Below are 20000 nucleotides of genomic sequence, written 5' to 3' on the forward strand. Positions count from 1 at the left end.
GAGAGATCTCTTTGACGAACAGCCTCAGTATCTCTCAGCTGAACTAAATCTGACACTAATAAACTGAAGACATACATATACCAACAGAGACAACACTGAGGCAAAGCTAAAATATCCCAGCGTGTGTATAACTCAGCTCCAGCAACAAGCTGAAGCTTTCATTATCTCAGCTTGTGAACACCTTCGTGTGAGCTAACACAGAATAGGTAACACTCAGGCCTCAGCTTCCCGCTTCTCACCTTTACTCAGCAAACACTGCGTCATTTCCTACGCTTTGGACTAAGAACTAAGACTCTTGAGCGAGCTAAGTTTGCTTTTCTCGGTTTCAAGATGGGTTGACGCTTCAGGAATGTCGTCTGAAGTGTAAAGAGAAAGCCTTCGACAAGACAATGACTCCCAATATCTCGCCCTCTCCTGAAGGACTGAAGGCGCCGGTGCCGTGAAGTTTTCTGAAGTCAGAGGTGCTGGGACTTACAAACCCGCTTAAATTCGTAGATTGTCCTGAAATTTTCAGCGTGAGGTAATCTGCTGAAGTTCTACCAGTCGTCGTTAGTTAATCTTCCTCAAATTCTGATATTTTGAAAACTTCTGAAGGAGCCAAAAATCCTGAAAAGTCTTCTAATATATCCAGAACTTACGAACCTCCGGTTTTCGAGTGTCTGATACTGAAGTCCATTAATATTTTACGCACTAACCTGAGTGGGAAATACTGAAGTTAATGAAGCTCTTCAAAAAGTTTCGCCTGATCTCATGTAATCAGCTTTTTTAGTTGAAGTTCAGACGGGGAATGGAAAAATCCTGCTTTCATTTGTTGGAGCGCTTTTGAAGCCTCAGGTGCAGACCACAAGGTGTGGCACACTAGATCTGACTCACGAGATCTGACTCGTAAGGTCTGACTTACAAAACCTGACTTACAAATCTCCGCGACCTAAACGAAATCTAACTCAAACTCTCAGAGGAAAATATATTATGGGTTATAAATATCAGTGAGAATAACCACACTTAAATCTCAGTGGTCAACTAACGACCAGGAACTGGATCTCAGTGGCCAACTAACGACCAGGAACTGGATCTCAGTGGTCAACTAACGACCAGGAACTGGATATCAGTGGTCAACTAACGACCAGGAAATAGAACTGAATAATAACGTCCTCTACAGCACAACTATTGACTCTATCGTTATTCTCTTGACTTTATTTTCACCCCGTTATCTCTATTCTCGAAAACTTAGGAGTAGGATAGTTAGACTAGGCAATATAGAATAACAGTAGACTAAAAAACTTATTTCTAATTTGGGGTAAAGCAATTCCCAGAGGCCTTGTGTGCGTGTGTGTGCCACAGACCGTGTCTGTACCTCCGACTCCTGTGTTTGTGCGTGTGCGCCGCCCACCTCACCAAGCGATCCCTCTCCTGGCCAGTATACAACATAAAATATAAACTCGCGTACACCTGAGCCCTTAATATTGACAGGTAAATTCCTTGCTGGAGAAGGGAAAAATGTCTACTTAGAGAGGCTCTTAGAAGGGGAATAATAATCGCTCTTCTGAGAGCCCACTCTCAAAGTCGGGGATTTTCTGAGAGAGAGAGAAAGAGAGAGCTTAACGGCGCGGAGCCTCACTGCAGGTAAAAGGGAGCTGAGAATACACCTTTTATCACAGCTTTTCCTGGATGAGGACACGCCTTTTAGGGAGGCCTTTAAAAAAACACTTGTAGGTTGTGAGTGGGAAGCTGTCAGAGAATTCAACAGGAATTCTCTTGGCCTGGTCACAGACCGGGCCGCGGGGGCGTTGACCCCCGGAACTCTCTCCAGGTAAACTTGAGGAGCTGTTCACGTCACGTCAAGGTCACCAAGAAGGAAGCGAGACACGGAGAAACTGCAAGAGAGACGATAATAAGGGCCACAAGAAGTAACTAAGATAAGAAAAGTAAAGTAGAAGAGAGGGATTACAAACAGTAGCACGAGTAGAAAAGTTAGAGACGAAGAGAAAGAAGACAGTAACAAGGAGAAACGAGGAGATTTAGAGAAGTATAGGAAGTAGTAGAGAAAGAGAGGTGAAAAGAAGCAACAAGGGGGGGTGGAAACTACAATACGGAGAAGAAGAAAGAGAATAATAAAAGAGAGCCAAGAGGGAAGTGAGATACGAAGGGACAACAGAAGGAGAGACAAAGAAGAAGTGTAAGTGGCACTACAGGCAGCAATAAACTACCTGACTCCACTTTGTCCTCTCACTGTTGCAATCTCAGCATTGTGCCAGTGCTAGCACCCTAAGGGACGCGGATATCATCAGTGCTATAACCTTTAGGGACGCAGTTATCGTCAGTGCTACCACTCTAAGGGGCGCAGATATAGTTAGTGCTAGAACCCTTAGGGGCGCAGTTATCGTCAGTGCTAGCACCCTAAGGGGCGTAGATATCGTAGGTGTTAACACCCTGAGGTACGCAGATATCGTCCACAAGTCAGTGTTAGTGAGAGTAGTGCAAGACATGGCGCCTCCCAGCGCACTTGACACGTATCTGGAAGACATGCAGCATCAGGACCCTCATCTCCTGGACATGTACCCGCTGGACACGCAACTGGATGACATGCATCCCGTGGAGTCCAGCCTCCCTCCACTTCCCCCCGCGGCCCTCCAACACCTAGGTGAGTCTGGTGACCTCCAACACCCAGGTGAGTCTGGTGACCTCCAACACCCAGGTGTGTCTGTTGACCTCCAACACCCAGGTGAGTCTGGTGACCTCCAACACCCTGGTGAGTCTGGTGACCTCCAACACCCAGGTGTGTCTGGTGACCTCCAACGCCCAGGTGAGTCTGGTGACCTCCAACACCCAGGTGAGTCTGGTGACTTCCAACACCCAGGTGTGTCTGGTGACCTCCAACACCCAGGTGAATCTGGTGACCTCCAACACCCATGTGTGTCTGGTGACCTCCAACACCTAGGTGTGTCTGGTGACCTCCAACACCCAGGTGAGTTTGGTGACCTCCAACACCCAGGTGAGTCTGGTAACCTCCAACACCCAGGTGTGTCTGGTGATCCCTAACACCCAGGTGTGTCTGGTGACCTTCAACACCCAGGTGTGTCTGGTGACCTCCAACACCCAGGTGTGTCTGGTGACCTCCAACACCCAGGTGTGTCTGGTGACCTCCAACACCCATGTGAGTCTGGTGACCTCCAACACCCAGGTGTGTCTGGTGATCTCCAACACCCAGGTGTCTCTGGTGACCTCCAACACCCAGGTGTGTCTGATGACCTCCAACACCCAGGTGTGTCTGGTGACCTCCAACACCCAGGTGTGTCTGGTGACCTCCAACACCCAGGTGTGTCTGGTGACCTCCAACACCCAGGTGTGTCTGGTGACCTTCAACACCCAGGTGTGTCTGGTGACCTCCTACACCCAGATGTGTCTGGTGACCTCCAACACCCAGGTGTGTCTGGTGACCTCCATCACCCAGGTGTGTCTGGTGACCTCCAACACCCAGGTGTGTCTGGTGACCTTCAACACCCAGGTGTGTCTGGTGACCTCCAACACCCAGGTGTGTCTGGTGACCTCCAACACCCAGGTGTGTCTGGTGACCTTCAACACCCAGGTGTGTCTGGTGACCTCCAACACCCAGGTGTGTCTGGTGACCTTCAACACCCAGGTGTGTCTGGTGACCTCCAACACCCAGGTGTGTCTGGTGACCTTCAACACCCAGGTGTGTCTGGTGACCTCCAACACCCAGGTGTGTCTGGTGACCTCCAACACCCAGGTGTGTCTGGTGACCTCCAACACCCAGGTGTGTCTGGTGACCTCCAACACCCAGGTGTGTCTGGTGACCTCCAACACCCAGGTGTGTCTGGTGACCTCCAACACCCAGGTGTGTCTGGTGACCTTCAACACCCAGGTGTGTCTGGTGACCTTCAACACCCAGGTGTGTCTGGTGACCTTCAACACCCAGGTGTGTCTGGTGACCTCCAACACCCAAGTGAGGTTCACTTACCGTCTCCTGACAGTCCCCGGGTGACAGACAGTAGGTGCTCCCCGGGGGCAGACAGCCTCGCTGATGGGTAGTAGGTGCTACCCCCGGGGGGAGACAGTAGGTGCTGGGAGGTAGGTGCTTCAATATGTTCCAACTGTACAAATACATTTTTAATGAGACATTGAGGGTGGTGAGCCCTGAGTGTCCCTGACCGTCACTACGTCTTACTGTTATTACAGCGTCACCCAGGGACATTGAAGGTGGTGAGCCCTGAGTGTCCCTGACCGTCACTACGTCTTACTGTTATTACAGCGTCACTCAGGGATATTGAGGGTGGAGAGCCCTGAGTGTCCCTGACCGTCACTACGTCTTACTGTTATTACAGCGTCACTCAGGGATATTGAGGGTGGAGAGCCCTGAGTGTCCCTGACCGTCACTACGTCTTACTGTCATTACAGCGTCACTCAGGGATATTGAGGGTGGAGAGCCCTGAGTGTCCCTGACCGTCACTACGTCTTACTGTCATTACAGCGTCACTCAGGGATATTGAGGGTGGAGAGCCCTGAGTGTCCCTGACCGTCACTACGTCTTATTGTCATTACAGCGTCACTCAGGGATATTGAGGGTGGAGAGCCCTGAGTGTCCCTGACCGTCACTACGTCTTACTGTCATTACAGCGTCACTCAGGGACATTGAGGGTGGAGAGCCCTGAGTGTCCCTGACCGTCACTACGTCTTACTGTCATTACAGCGTCACTCAGGGATATTGAGGGTGGAGAGCCCTGAGTGTCCCTGACCGTCACTACGTCTTACTGTCATTACAGCGTCACTCAGGGATATTGAGGGTGGAGAGCCCTGAGTGTCCCTGACCGTCACTACGTCTTACTGTCATTACAGCGTCACTCAGGGATATTGAGGGTGGAGAGCCCTGAGTGTCCCTGACCGTCACTACGTCTTACTGTCATTACAGCGTCACTCAGGGATATTGAGGGTGGAGAACCCTGAGTGTCCCTGACCGTCACTACGTCTTACTGTCATTACAGCGTCACTCAGGGACATTGAGGGTGGTGAGCCCTGAGTGTCCCTGACCGTCACTACGTCTTACTGTCATTACAGCGTCACTCAGGGACATTGAGGGTGGTGAGCCCTGAGTGTCCCTGACCGTCACTCAGGGTTATATTGAAACAAGTATGGATCATATTGTATGATTTATAAACATCAGCAAATAAGGTAGCAGTAGCGTAGGCCTACTGGCCTATACTAGGCAGGTGCTGCGTATGTGTGTACTCGCCTAATTGTGGTTGAAGGGGTCGATTCACAGCTCCTGGCTCCGTCTTTTCGCTAGTCGCTACTAGGTCCACTCTCTCCCTGCTCCAAGAACCTTATCGTACTTCATCTTAAAGCTATGCATGGATCCTGCCTCCACTACTTCACTCTCCAGATTGTTTCACTTCCTGACAACTCTAGGGCTGAAGAAATTCTTCCTAACCTCCCCGTGTGTGTGTGTGTGTGTGTGTGTGTGTGTGTGTGTGTGTGTGTGTGTGTGTGTGTGTGTGTGTGTGTGTGTGTGTGTGTGTGTGTGTGTGTGTGTGTGTGTGTGTGTGTGTGTGTGTGTGTGTGTGTGTGTGTGTGTGTGTGTGTGTGTGTGTGTGTGTGTGTGTGTGTGTGTGTGTGTGTGTGTGTGTGTGTGTGTGTGTGTGTGTGTGTGTGTGTGTGTGTGTGTGTGTGTGTGTGTGTGTGTGTGTGTGTGCATACTCTAAAAACATGTTTATCTGTGGTTACGGTCCTCTACCTTGGTCACTTCAAATGATACAAGAGAATGAGAAGCATAATTCATTATGTACAGAGTTAAGCAGGCAAGACACTGGTGATGGTCAGGTGCAAGTGTCAGGCTGAGTAATTATTGTGAGGTGACAGCCGAGTGGAACCATGTAGCAGCATTATGTACTCACATAATTGTACTCACCCAATTGTGGTTGCAGGAGTCGAGACTCAGCTCCTGGCCTCGCCTCTTCACTGAGTGCTACTAGGTCCTCTCTCTCTCTCCCTGCTCTATGAGCTTTATCAAACCTCATCTTAAAGCTATGTATGGTTCCTGCCTCCACTACCTCACTTGCTGGGCTGTTCCACTTCCTGACCACTCTATGACTGGAGAAATGTGTAGCATACTTATAGCACCATCATGTGTACCACACTTGTAGCACCATCATGTGTACCACACTTGTAGCACCATCATGTGTACCACACTTGTAGCACCATCATGTGTACCACACTTGTAGTACCATCATGTGTACCTCACTTGTAGTACCATCATGTGTACCACACTTGTAGCACCATCATGTGTACCACACTTGTAGCACCATCATGTGTACCACACTTGTAGCACCATCATGTGTACCACACTTGTAGTACCATCATGTGTACCTCACTTGTAGTACCATCATGTGTACCACACTTGTAGCACCATCATGTGTACCACACTTGTAGCACCATCATGTGTACCACACTTGTAGCACCATCATGTGTACCAGACTTGTAGTACCATCATGTGTACCTCACTTGTAGTACCATCATGTGTACCACACTTGTAGCACCATCATGTGTACCACACTTGTAGCACCATCATGTGTACCACACTTGTAGTACCATCATGTGTATCACACTTGCAGTACCATTATATGCACCACACTTGTAGCACCAAAATGTGTACCACACTTGGAGTACCATCTTATGTACCAAACTTGTAGCACCATCATGTGTACCACACTTGCAGCACCATCATGTGTACCACACTTGTAGCACCATCATGTGTACCACACTTGTAGCACCATCATGTGTACCACACTTGTAGCACCATCATGTGTACCACACTTGTAGTACCATCATGTGTACCACACTTGTAGCACCATCATGTGTACCACACTTGTAGTACCATCATGTGTACCAAACTTGTAGCACCATCATGTGTACCACACTTGTAGCACAATCATGTGTACCACACTTGTAGCACAATCATGTGTACCACACTTGTAGCACAATCATGTGTACCACACTTGTAGCACCATCATGTGTAACACACTTGTAGTACCATCATGTGTACCACACTTGTAGTACCGTCATGTGTACCACACTTGTAGCACCATCATTTGTAACACACTTGTAGTACCATCATGTGTACCACACTTGTAGTACCATCATGTGTATCACACTTGTAGTACCATCATGTGTAACACACTTGTAGCACCATCATGTGTACCACACTTGTAGTACCATCATGTGTACAACACTTGTAGCACCATCATGTGTACCACACTTGCAGCACCATCATGTGTAACACACTTGTAGCACCATCATGTGTACCACACTCGTAGTACTATCGTGTGTACCACACTTGTAGCACCATCATGTGTACCACACTTGTAGCACCATCATGTGTACCACACTTGTAGCACCATCATGTGTACCACACTTGTAGTACCGTCATGTGTACCACACTTGTAGTACCGTCATGTGTACTACACTTGTAGTACCATCATGTGTACCACACTTGTAGTACCATCATGTGTACCACACTTGTAGCACCATCATGTGTACCGCACTTGTAGCGCCAACATGTGTACCACACTTGTAGTACCATCATATGTACCACACTTGTAGTACCATCATGTGTACCACACTTGTAGCACCATCATGTGTCCCACACTTGTAGCACCATCATGTATACCACACTTGTAGTACCATCATGTGTACCACACTTCTAGTACCATCATGTGTACCACACTTGTAGCACCATCATGTGTACCACACTTGTAGCACCATCATGTGTACCGCACTTGTAGCGCCATCATGTGTACCACACTTGTAGTACCATCATGTGTACCACACTTGTAGTACCATCATGTGTACCACACTTGTAGCACCATCATGTGTACCACACTTGTAGTACCATCATGTGTACCACATTTGTAGCACCATCATGTGTACCACACTTATAGTACCATCATGTGTACCACATTTGTAGCACCATCATGTGTACCACACTTATAGTACCATCATGTGTACCACACTTGTAGCACCATCATGTGTACCACACTTGTAGTACCATCATGTGTACCACACTTGTAGCACCATCATGTGTACCACACTTGTAGTACCATCATGTGTACCACACTTGTAGTACCGTCATGTGTACCACATTTGTAGCACCATCATGTGTACCACATTTGTAGTACCATCATGTGTACCACACTTGTAGTACCATCATGTGTAGCACACTTGTAGTACCATCATGTGTACCACACTTGTAGTACCATCATGTGTACCACACTTGTAGTACCATCATGTGTACCACACTTGTGGTACCATCATGTGTACCACACTTGTAGTACCATCATGTGTACCACACTTGTAGTACCATCATGTGTACCACACTTGTAGTACCATCATGTGTACCACACTTGTAGTACCATCATGTGTACCACACTTGTAGTACCATCATGTGTACCACACTTGTAGTACCATCATGTGTACCACACTTGTAGTACCATCATGTGTACCACATTTGTAGTACCATCATGTGTACCACACTTGTAGTACCATCATGTGAACCACACTTGTAGTACCGTCATGTGTACCACACTTGTAGCAACATCATGTGTACCACACTTGTAGTACCATCATGTGTACCACACTTGTAGTACCATCATGTGTACCACACTTGTAGTACCGTCATGTGTACCACACTTGTAGTACCATCATGTGTACCACACTTGTAGCACCATCATGTGTACCACACTTGTAGTACCAACATGTGTACCACACTTGTAGTACCATCATGTGTACCACACTTGTAGTACCATCATGTGTACCACACTTGTAGCACCATCATGTGTACCACACTTGTAGTACCATCATGTGTACCACACTTGTAGTACCATCATGTGTACCACACTTGTAGTACCGTCATGTGTACCACACTTGTAGCACCATCATGTGTACCACACTTGTAGTACCGTCAAGTGTACCACACTTGTAGCACCATCATGTGTACCACACTTGTAGTACCGTCATGTGTACCTCACTTGTAGTACCATCATGTGTACCACACTTGTAGTACCATCATGTGTACCACACTTGTAGCACCATCATGTGTACCACACTTGTAGTACCATCATGTGTACCACACTTGTAGTACCATCATGTGTACCACACTTGTAGTACCGTCATGTGTACCACACTTGTAGTCCCACATGTGTACGACACTTGTAGTACCATCATGTGTACCACACTTGTAGTCCCATCATGTGTACGACACTTGTAGTACCATCATGTGTACCACACTTGTAGTACCATCATGTGTACGACACTTGTAGTACCATCATGTGTACCACACTTGTAGTCTCATCATGTGTACGACACTTGTAGTACCATCATGTGTACCACACTTGTAGTACCATCATGTGTACCACACTTGTAGTCCCATCATGTGTACCACACTTGTAGTACCATCATGTGTACCACATTTGTAGTACCATCATGTGTACCACACTTGTAGTCCCATCATGTGTACAACACTTGTAGTACCGTCATGTGTACGACACTTGTAGTCCCATCATGTGTACGACACTTGTAGTCCCATCATGTGTACGACACTTTTAGTCCCATCATGTGTACGACACTTGTAGTCCCATCATGTGTACGACATTTGTAGTCCCATCATGTGTACGACACTTGTAGTACCGTCATGTGTACGACACTTGTAGTCCCATCATGTGTACGACACTTGTAGTCCCATCATGTGTACGACACTTGTAGTCCCATCATGTGTACGACACTTGTAGTCCCATCATGTGTACGACACTTGTAGTCCCATCATGTGTACGAAACTTGTAGTACCGTCATGTGTACGACACTTGTAGTCCCATCATGTGTATGACACTTGTAGTCCCATCATGTGTACGACACTTGTAGTCCCATCATGTGTACGACACTTGTAGTACCATCATGTGTACGACACTTGTAGTCCCATCATGTGTACGACACTTGTAGTCCCATCATGTGTACCACACTTGTAGTCCCATCATGTGTACGACACTTGCAGTCCCATCATGTATACGACACTTGTAGTCCCATCATGTGTACGACACTTGTAGTACCATCATGTGTACGACACTTGTAGTCCCATCATGTGTACGACACTTGCAGTACCATCATGTGTACCACACTTGTAGTACCATCATGTGTACGACACTTGTAGTCCCATCATGTGTACGACACTTGTAGTCCCATCATGTGTACCACACTTGTAGTACCGTCATGTGTACCACACTTGTAGTACCATCATGTGTACCACACTTGTAGTACCATCATGTGTACGACACTTGTAGTCCCATCATGTGTACGACACTTGTAGTCCCATCATGTGTACGACACTTGTAGTCCCATCATGGGTACGACACTTGTAGTCCCATCATGTGTACGACACTTGTAGTCCCATCATGTATACCACACTTGTAGTACCGTCATGTGTACCACACTTGTAGTACCGTCATGTGTACCACACTTGTAGTACCGTCATGTGTACCACACTTGTAGTACCGTCAAGTGTACCACACTTGTAGTACCGTCATGTGTACCACACTTGTAGTACCATCATGTGTACCACACTTGTAGTACCGTCATGTGTACCACACTTGTAGTACCATCATGTGTACCACACTTGTAGTACCGTCATGTGTACCACACTTGTAGTACCGTCATGTGTACTACACTTGTAGTACCATCATGTGTACCACACTTATAGTACCGTCATGTGTACCACACTTGTAGTACCATCATGTGTACCACACTTGTAGTCCCATCATGTGTACCACACTTGTAGTACCGTCATGTGTACCACACTTGTAGTACCGTCATGTGTACCACACTTGTAGTACCGTCATGTGTACCACACTTGTAGTACCGTCATGTGTACCACACTTGTAGTACCGTCATGTGTACCACACTTGTAGTACCATCATGTGTACCACACTTGTAGTACCGTCATCTGTACCACACTTGTAGTACCGTCATGTGTACCACACTTGTAGCACCATCATGTGTACCACACTTGTAGCACCATCATGTGTACCACACTTGTAGCACCATCATGTGTACCACACTTGTAGCACCATCATGTGTACCACACTTGTAGTACCGTCATGTGTACCACACTTGTAGTACCGTCATGTGTACCACACTTGTAGTACCGTCATGTGTACCACACTTGTAGTACCGTCATGTGTACCACACTTGTAGTACCGTCATATGTACCACACTTGTAGTACCATCATGTGTACCACACTTGTAGTACCGTCATGTGTACCACACTTGTAGTACCGTCATGTGTACCACACTTGTAGCACCATCATGTGTACCACACTTGTAGTACCGTCATGTTTACCACACTTGTAGTACCATCATGTGTACCACACTTGTAGTACCATCATGTGTACCACACTTGTAGTACCATCATGTGTACCACACTTGTAGTACCATCATGTGTACCACACTTGTAGTACCATCATGTGTACCACACTTGTAGTACCATCATGTGTACCACACTTGTAGTACCATCATGTGTACCACACTTGTAGTACCATCATGTGTACCACACTTGTAGCACCATCATGTGTACCACACTTGTAGCACCATCATGTGTACCACACTTGTAGTACCATCATGTGTACCACACTCGTAGCACCATCATGTGTACCACACTTATTGTACCATCATGTGTACCACACTTGTAGCACCATCATGTGTACCACACTTGTAGTACCATCATGTGTACCACACTTGTAGTACCGTCATGTGTACCACACTTGTAGCACCATCATGTGTAACACACTTGTAGTACCATCATGTGTACCACACTTGTAGTACCATCATGTGTACCACACTTGTAGCACCATCATGTGTAACACACTTGTAGTACCATCATGTGTACCACACTTGTAGTACCGTCATGTGTACCACACTTGTAGCACCATCATTTGTAACACACTTGTAGTACCATCATGTGTACCACACTTTTAGTACCATCATGTGTACCACACTTGTAGCACCATCATGTGTAACACACTTGTAGTACAATCATGTGTACCACACTTGTAGTACCGTCATGTGTACCACACTTGTAGTACCATCATGTGTACCACACTTGTAGTACCATCATGTGTACCACACTTGTAGTACCGTCATGTGTACCACACTTGTAGTACCATCATGTGTACCACACTTGTAGTACCATCATGTGTACCACACTTGTAGTACCGTCATGTGTACCACACTTGTAGTACCATCATGTGTACCACACTTGTAGTACCATCATGTGTACGGCACTTGTAGTACCATCATGTGTACCACACTTGTAGTACCATCATGTGTACCACACTTGTAGTACCGTCATGTGTACCACACTTGTAGCACCATCATGTGTACCACACTTGTAGTAACGTCATGTGTACCACACTTGTAGTACCATCATGTGTACCACACTTGTAGTACCATCATGTGTACCACACTTGTAGTACCATCATGTGTACCACACTTGTAGTACCATCATGTGTACCACACTTGTAGTACCATCATGTGTACCACACTTGTAGTACCATCATGTGTACCGCACTTGTAGTACCATCATGTGTACCACACTTGTAGCACCATCATGTGTACCACACTTGTAGTACCATCATGTGTACCACACTTGTAGTACCATCATGTGTACCACACTTGTAGTACCATCATGTGTACCACACTTGTGGTACCATCATGTGTACCACACTTGTAGTACCATCATGTGTACCACACTTGTAGTACCATCATGTGTACCACACTTGTAGTACCATCATGTGTACCACACTTGTGGTACCATCATGTGTACCACACTTGTAGTACCATCATGTGTACCACACTTGTAGTACCATCATGTGTACCACACTTGTAGTACCATCATGTGTACCACACTTGTAGTACCATCATGTGTACCACACTTGTAGCACCATCATGTGTACCACACTTGTAGTACCATCATGTGTACCACACTTGTAGTACCATCATGTGTACCACACTTGTAGTACTATCATGTGTACCACACTTGTAGTACCATCATGTGTACCACACTTATAGTACCGTCATGTGTACCACACTTGTAGTACCGTCATGTGTACCACACTTGTAGTACCGTCATGTGTACCACACTTGTAGTACCGTCATGTGTACCACACTTGTAGTACCGTCATGTGTACCACACTTGTAGTACCATCATGTGTACCACACTTGTAGTACCATCATGTGTACCACACTTGTAGCACCATCATGTGTACCACACTTTTAGTACCATCATGTGTACCACACTTGTAGTACCATCATGTGTACCACACTTGTAGTACCATCATGTGTACCACACTTGTAGTACCATCATGTGTACCACACTTGTAGTACCGTCATGTGTATCACACTTGTAGTACCGTCATGTGTACCACACTTGTAGTACCGTCATGTGTACCACACTTGTAGTACCATCATGTGTACCACACTTGTAGTACCATCATGTGTACCACACTTGTAGTACCATCATGTGTACCACACTTGTAGTACCATCATGTGTACCACACTTGTAGTACCGTCATGTGTACCACACTTGTAGTACCGTCATGTGTACCACACTTGTAGTACCATCATGTGTACCACACTTGTAGTACCATCATGTGTACCACACTTGTGGTACCATCATGTGTACCACACTTGTAGTACCGTCATGTGTACCACACTTGTAGTACCATCATGTGTACCACACTTGTAGTACCATCATGTGTACCACACTTGTAGTACCATCATGTGTACCACACTTGTAGTACCATCATGTGTACCACACTTGTAGCACCATCATGTGTACCACACTTGTAGTACCATCATGTGTACCACACTTGTAGTACCATCATGTGTACCACACTTGTAGTACCATCATGTGTACCACACTTGTAGCACCATCATGTGTACCACACTTGTAGTACCATCATGTGTACCACACTTGTAGCACCATCATGTGTACCACACTTGTAGTACCATCATGTGTACCACACTTGTAGTACCGTCATGTGTACCACACTTGTAGTACCATCATGTGTACCACACTTGTAGTACCATCATGTGTACGGCACTTGTAGTACCATCATGTGTACCACACTTGTAGCACCATCATGTGTACCACAATTGTAGTACCATCATGTGTACCACACTTGTAGTACCATCATGTGTACCACACTTGTAGAGATGAGTTTGCCACTTTTTTGTTCAATTATGTTGATGGTTGGGCAATTATGGAGGCTTCTGTCTGGCGTCTGTCCCTGGCGTGCTGTCCCTGGCGTGCTGTCCCTGGCGTGCTGTCCCTGGCGTGCTGTCCCTGGCGTGCTGTCCCTGGCGTGCTGTCCCTGGCGTGCTGTCCCTGGCGTGCTGTCCCTGGCGTGCTGTCCCTGGCGTACTGTCCCTGGCGTGCTGTCCCTGGCGTGCTGTCCCTGGGGTGCTGTCCCTGGCGTGCTGTCCCTGGCGTGCTGTCCCTGGCGTGCTGTCCCTGGCGTGCTGTCCCTGGCGTGCTGTCCCTGGCGTGCTGTCCCTGGCGTGCTGTCCCTGGCGCGCTCTCCCTGGCGCGCTCTCCCTTGATCATTATAGCGTTCTTGTAGTGCATGAGACGGTTCTTGTAGTCTTGTGTATGACACCAGCGTCTCTAGGACTGCACTCAGCATCGTCCCTGGGACTGCACTCAGCATCGTCCCTGGGACTGCATTCAGCATCGTCCCTGGGAATGCACTCAGCAGCGTCCCTGGGAATGCACTCAGCAGCGTCCCTGGGAATGCACTCAGCAGCGTCCCTGGGACTGCACTCAGCAGCGCCCCTGGGAATGCACTCAGCAGCGTCCCTGGGAATGCAGCCCCAACAAGTTGGCTGTCTCCCACCGAGGCAGGGTGACCCAAAGAGAAAGAAAATCCCCAAAAAGAAAATACTTTCATCATCATTCAACACTTTCACCACACTCACACATAATCACTGTTTTTGCAGAGGTGCTCAGAATACAACAGTTTAGAAGCATATACATATAAAAATACACAAGATATCTCTCCAAACTGCCAATATCCCAAACCCCTCTTTTAAAGTGCAGGCATTGTACTTCCCATTTCCAGGACTCAAGTCCGGTTATATAAAATAACCGGTTTCCCTGAATCCCTTCACTAAATATTACCCTGCTCACACTCCAACAGCTCGTCAGGTCCCAAATACCATTTGTCTCCATTCACTCCTATATAACACGCTCACACATGCTTGCTGGAAGTCCAAACCCCTCGCCCACAACACCTCCTTTACCCCCTCCCTCCAACCTTTTCGAGGACGACCGCTACACCGCCTTCCTTCCCCTACAGATTTATACGCTTTCCATGTCATTCTCTCGCGCTGTATAGCCCTTGTGGCTTAGCGCTTCTTTTTGATTATAATAATAATAATCCATGTCATTCTACTTTGATCCATTCTATCTAAATGACCAAATCACCTCAACAACCCCTCTTCTGCCCTCTGACTAATACTTTTATTAACTCCACACCTTCTCCTAATTTCCACACTCCGAATTTTCTGCATAATATTTACACCACACATTGCCCTTAAACAGGACATCTCCACTGCCTCCAACCGTCTCCTCGCTGCTGCATTTACCACCCAAGCTTCACACCCATATAAGAGTGTTGGTACTACTATACTTTCATACATTCCCTTCTTTGCCTCCATAGATAACGTTTTTTGACTCCACATATACCTCAACGCACCACTCACCTTTTTTCCCTCATCAATTCTATGATTAACCTCATCCTTCATAAATCCATCCGCTGACACGTCAACTCCCAAGTATCTGGAAACATTCACTTCTTCCATACTCCTCCTCCCCAATTTGATATCCAATTTTTCTTTATCTAAATCATTTATATATAACACAAAAACACTAATTAGGTTTTACATTAGTGTTTAGTAATATAAAAGTTCGGGATAAATATACACATTAAAATAAATTAATCTTTAATATAATAAAAAACAACTATCTTTGGTCTAAAGGTATTCAAAATATACCTAAATGTTACAATAAATTATTAGCATTTTAAAATAAATAATGATTCGTAACCCTATATATATATACATATATATATATATATATATATATATATATATATATATATATATATATATATATATATATATATATATATATATATATATATATATATATATATATATATATACGCTTATATACACTTTCACTCATGTGCACTACCTCATACTTACTCATATTTATAAACACTCTCATACATACTCTCACTTATACACTTTGACTCATATACACTGGCTCATGCGTACTCTCATACACTCCCAGTCATACACTCACTCCCACACACTCCCAGTCATCCACTCACTCCCACACACTCCCAGTCATCCACTCACTCCCACACACTCCCAGTCATACACTCACTCCCACACACTCCCAGTCATACACTCACTCCCACACACTCCCAGTCATCCACTCACTCCCACACACTCCCAGTCATCCACTCACTCCCACACACTCCCAGTCATCCACTCACTCCCACACACTCCCAGTCATCCACTCACTCCCACACACTCCCAGTCATCCACTCACTCCCACACACTCCCAGTCATCCACTCACTCCCACACACTCCCAGTCATCCACTCACTCCCACACACTCCCAGTCATACACTCACTCCCACACACTCCCAGTCATCCACTCACTCCCACACACTCCCAGTCATCCACTCACTCCCACACACTCCCATCCACTCACTCCCACACACTCCCAGTCATCCACTCACTCCCACACACCCCCACACACTCCCCGTCATCCACTCACTCCCACACACTCCCAGTCATCCACTCACTCCCACACACTCCCAGTCATCCACTCACTCCCACACACTCCCAGTCATCCACTCACTCCCGCACACTCAGTCATCCACTCACTCCCACACACTCCCAGTCATCCACTCACTCCCACACACTCCCAGTCATCCACTCACTCCCACACACTCCCAGTCATCCACTCACTCCCACACACTCCCAGTCATCCACTCACTCCCACACACTCCCAGTCATCCACTCACTCCCACACACTCCCAGTCATCCACTCACTCCCACACACTCCCAGTCATCCACTCACTCCCACACACTCCCAGTCATCCACTCACTCCCACACACTCCCAGTCATCCACTCACTCCCACACACTCCCAGTCATCCACTCACTCCCACACACTCCCAGTCATCCACTCACTCCCACACACTCCCAGTCATCCACTCACTCCCACACACTCCCAGTCATCCACTCACTCCCACACACTCCCAGTCATCCACTCACTCCCACACACTCCCAGTCATCCACTCACTCCCACACACTCCCAGTCATCCACTCACTCCCACACACTCCCAGTCATCCACTCACTCCCACACACTCCCAGTCATCCACTCACTCCCACACACTCCCAGTCATCCACTCACTCCCACACACTCCCAGTCATCCACTCACTCCCACACACTCCCAGTCATCCACTCACTCCCACACACTCAGTCTTCACAACCTAACATTTGCTGGAGTTAAATTCAAGATAACATTTTTCCCCGAGAACTCTTTAAGTTTGACCACATCCATTAGTAACCTTCCTTGTCCTCGTTCCTTGTCCTCGTTCCTTGTCCTCGTTCCTTGTCCTCGTTCTTTGTCCTAGTTCCTTGTCCTCGTTCCTTGTCCTCGTTCCTTGTCCTCGTTCCTTGTCCTCGTTCCTTGTCCTCGTTCCTTGTCCTAGTTCCTTGTCCTAGTTCCTTGTCCTCGTTCCTTGTCCTCGTTCCTCGTCCTCGTTCCTTGTCCTCGTTCCTTGTCCTCGTTCCTTGTCCTCGTTCCTTGTCCTAGTTCCTTGTTCTAGTTCCTTGTCCTCGTTCCTTGTCCTCGTTCCTTGTCCTCGTTCCTTGTCCTCGTTCCTTGTCCTCGTTCCTTGTCCTCGTTCCTTGTCCTAGTTCCTTGTTCTAGTTCCTTGTCCTCGTTCCTTGTCCTCGTTCCTTGTCCTCGTTCCTTGTCCTCGTTCCTTGTCCTCGTTCCTTGTCCTCGTTCCTTGTCCTCGTTCCTTGTCCTCGTTCCTTGTCCTAGTTCCTTGTCCTAGTTCCTTGTCCTCGTTCCTTGTCCTCGTTCCTCGTCCTCGTTCCTTGTCCTCGTTCCTTGTCCTAGTTCCTTGTCCTCGTTCCTTGTCCTAGTTCCTTGTCCTAGTTCCTTGTCCTCGTTCCTTGTCCTCGTTCCTTGTCCTCGTTCCTTGTCCTCGTTCCTTGTCCTCGTTCTTTGTCCTAGTTCCTTGTCCTCGTTCCTTGTCCTCGTTCCTTGTGCTCGTTCCTTGTCCTCGTTCCTTGTCCTCGTTCCTTGTCCTCGTTCCTTGTCCTAGTTCCTTGTCCTAGTTCCTTGTCCTCGTTCCTTGTCCTCGTTCCTCGTCCTCGTTCCTTGTCCTCGTTCCTTGTCCTAGTTCCTTGTCCTCGTTCCTTGTTCTAGTTCCTTGTTCTAGTTCCTTGTCCTCGTTCCTTGTCCTCGTTCCTTGTCCTCGTTCCTTGTCCTAGTTCCTTGTCCTAGTTCCTTGTCCTCGTTCCTTGGCCTCGTTCCTTGTCCTAGTTCCTTGTCCTAGTTCCTTGTCCTAGTTCCTTGTCCTCGTTCCTTGTCCTCGTTCCTTGTCCTCGTTCCTTGTCCTCGTTCCTTGTCCTCGTTCCTTGTCCTCATTCCTTGTCCTCGTTCCTTGTCTTAGTTCCTTGTCCTAGTTCCTTGTCCTCGTTCCTTGTCCTCGTTCCTCGTCCTCGTTCCTTGTCCTCGTTCCTTGTCCTAGTTCCTTGTCCTCGTTCCTTGTCCTAGTTCCTTGTCCTAGTTCCTTGTCCTCGTTCCTTGTCCTCGTTCCTTGTCCTCGTTCCTTGTCTTCGTTCCTTGTCCTCGTTCTTTGCCCTAGTTCCTTGTCCTCGTTCCTTGTCCTCGTTCCTTGTCCTCGTTCCTTGTCCTCGTTCCTTGTCCTCGTTCCTTGTCCTCGTTCCTTGTCCTCGTTCCTTGTCCTAGTTTCTTGTCCTAGTTCCTTGTCCTCGTTCCTTGCCCTCGTTCCTCGTCCTCGTTCCTTGTCCTCGTTCCTTGTCCTAGTTCCTTGTCCTCGTTCCTTGTCCTAGTTCCTTGTCCTAGTTCCTTGTCCTCGTTCCTTGTCCTCGTTCCTTGTCCTCGTTCCTTGTCCTAGTTCCTTGTCCTAGTTCCTTGTCCTCGTTCCTTGTCCTCGTTCCTTGTCCTCGTTCCTTGTCCTAGTTCCTTGTCCTAATTCCTTGTCCTCGTTCCTTGTCCTCGTTCCTTGGCCTCGTTCCTTGTCCTAGTTCCTTGTCCTAGTTCTTGTCCTAGTTCCTTGTCCTCGTTCCTTGTCCTCGTTCCTTGTCCTCGTTCCTTGTCCTAGTTCCTTGTCCTAGTTCTTTGTCCTCGTTCCTTGTCCTCGTTCCTTGGCCTCGTTCCTTGTCCTCGTTCCTTGTCCTCGTTCCTTGTCCTCGTTCCTTGTCCTCGTTCCTTGTCCTCGTTCCTTGTCCTCGTTCCTTGTCCTCGTTCCTTGTCCTCGATCCTTGTCCTCGTTCCTTGTCGTTCCTCGTCCTCGTTCCTTGGCCTCGTTCCTTGTCCTCGTTCCTTGTCCTCGTTCCATGTCCTCGTTCCTTGTCCTCGTTCCTTGTCCTCGTTCCTTGTCCTCGTTCCTTGTCCTCGTTCCTTGTCCTCGTTCCTAGTCCTCGTTCCTTGTCCTCGTTCCTTGTCCTCGTTCCTTGTCCTCGTTCCTTGTCCTCGTTCCTTGTCCTCGTTCCTTGTCCTCGTTCCTTGCCGTCGTTCCTTGCCCTCGTTCCTTGTCCTCGTTCCTTTCCCTCGTTTCTTGTCCTCGTTCCTTGCCCTCCTTCCTTGTCGTCGTTCCTTGCCC

The 20000-nt window shown here is 47.4% G+C and overlaps 1 protein-coding gene across 1 annotated transcript in view; it reads left to right on the forward strand.

The window, feature by feature from the left end:
- The first annotated feature begins 2075 nt into the window (after window positions 1–2075).
- The window catches only part of LOC138854185 (synaptotagmin-15-like), a 171897-nt gene continuing 153972 nt past the window's right edge, over window positions 2076–20000 (forward strand). The window contains exon 1 of the mRNA XM_070095843.1: window positions 2076–2641. Coding sequence (XP_069951944.1) covers window positions 2485–2641 — 157 coding nt within the window. The 5' untranslated portion in view covers window positions 2076–2484. The remainder of the gene's footprint in view (window positions 2642–20000) is intronic.

The sequence above is a fragment of the Cherax quadricarinatus genome, chromosome 51 (assembly GCF_038502225.1).
Source record: "Cherax quadricarinatus isolate ZL_2023a chromosome 51, ASM3850222v1, whole genome shotgun sequence".
Lineage (NCBI taxonomy): Eukaryota > Metazoa > Arthropoda > Malacostraca > Decapoda > Parastacidae > Cherax > Cherax quadricarinatus.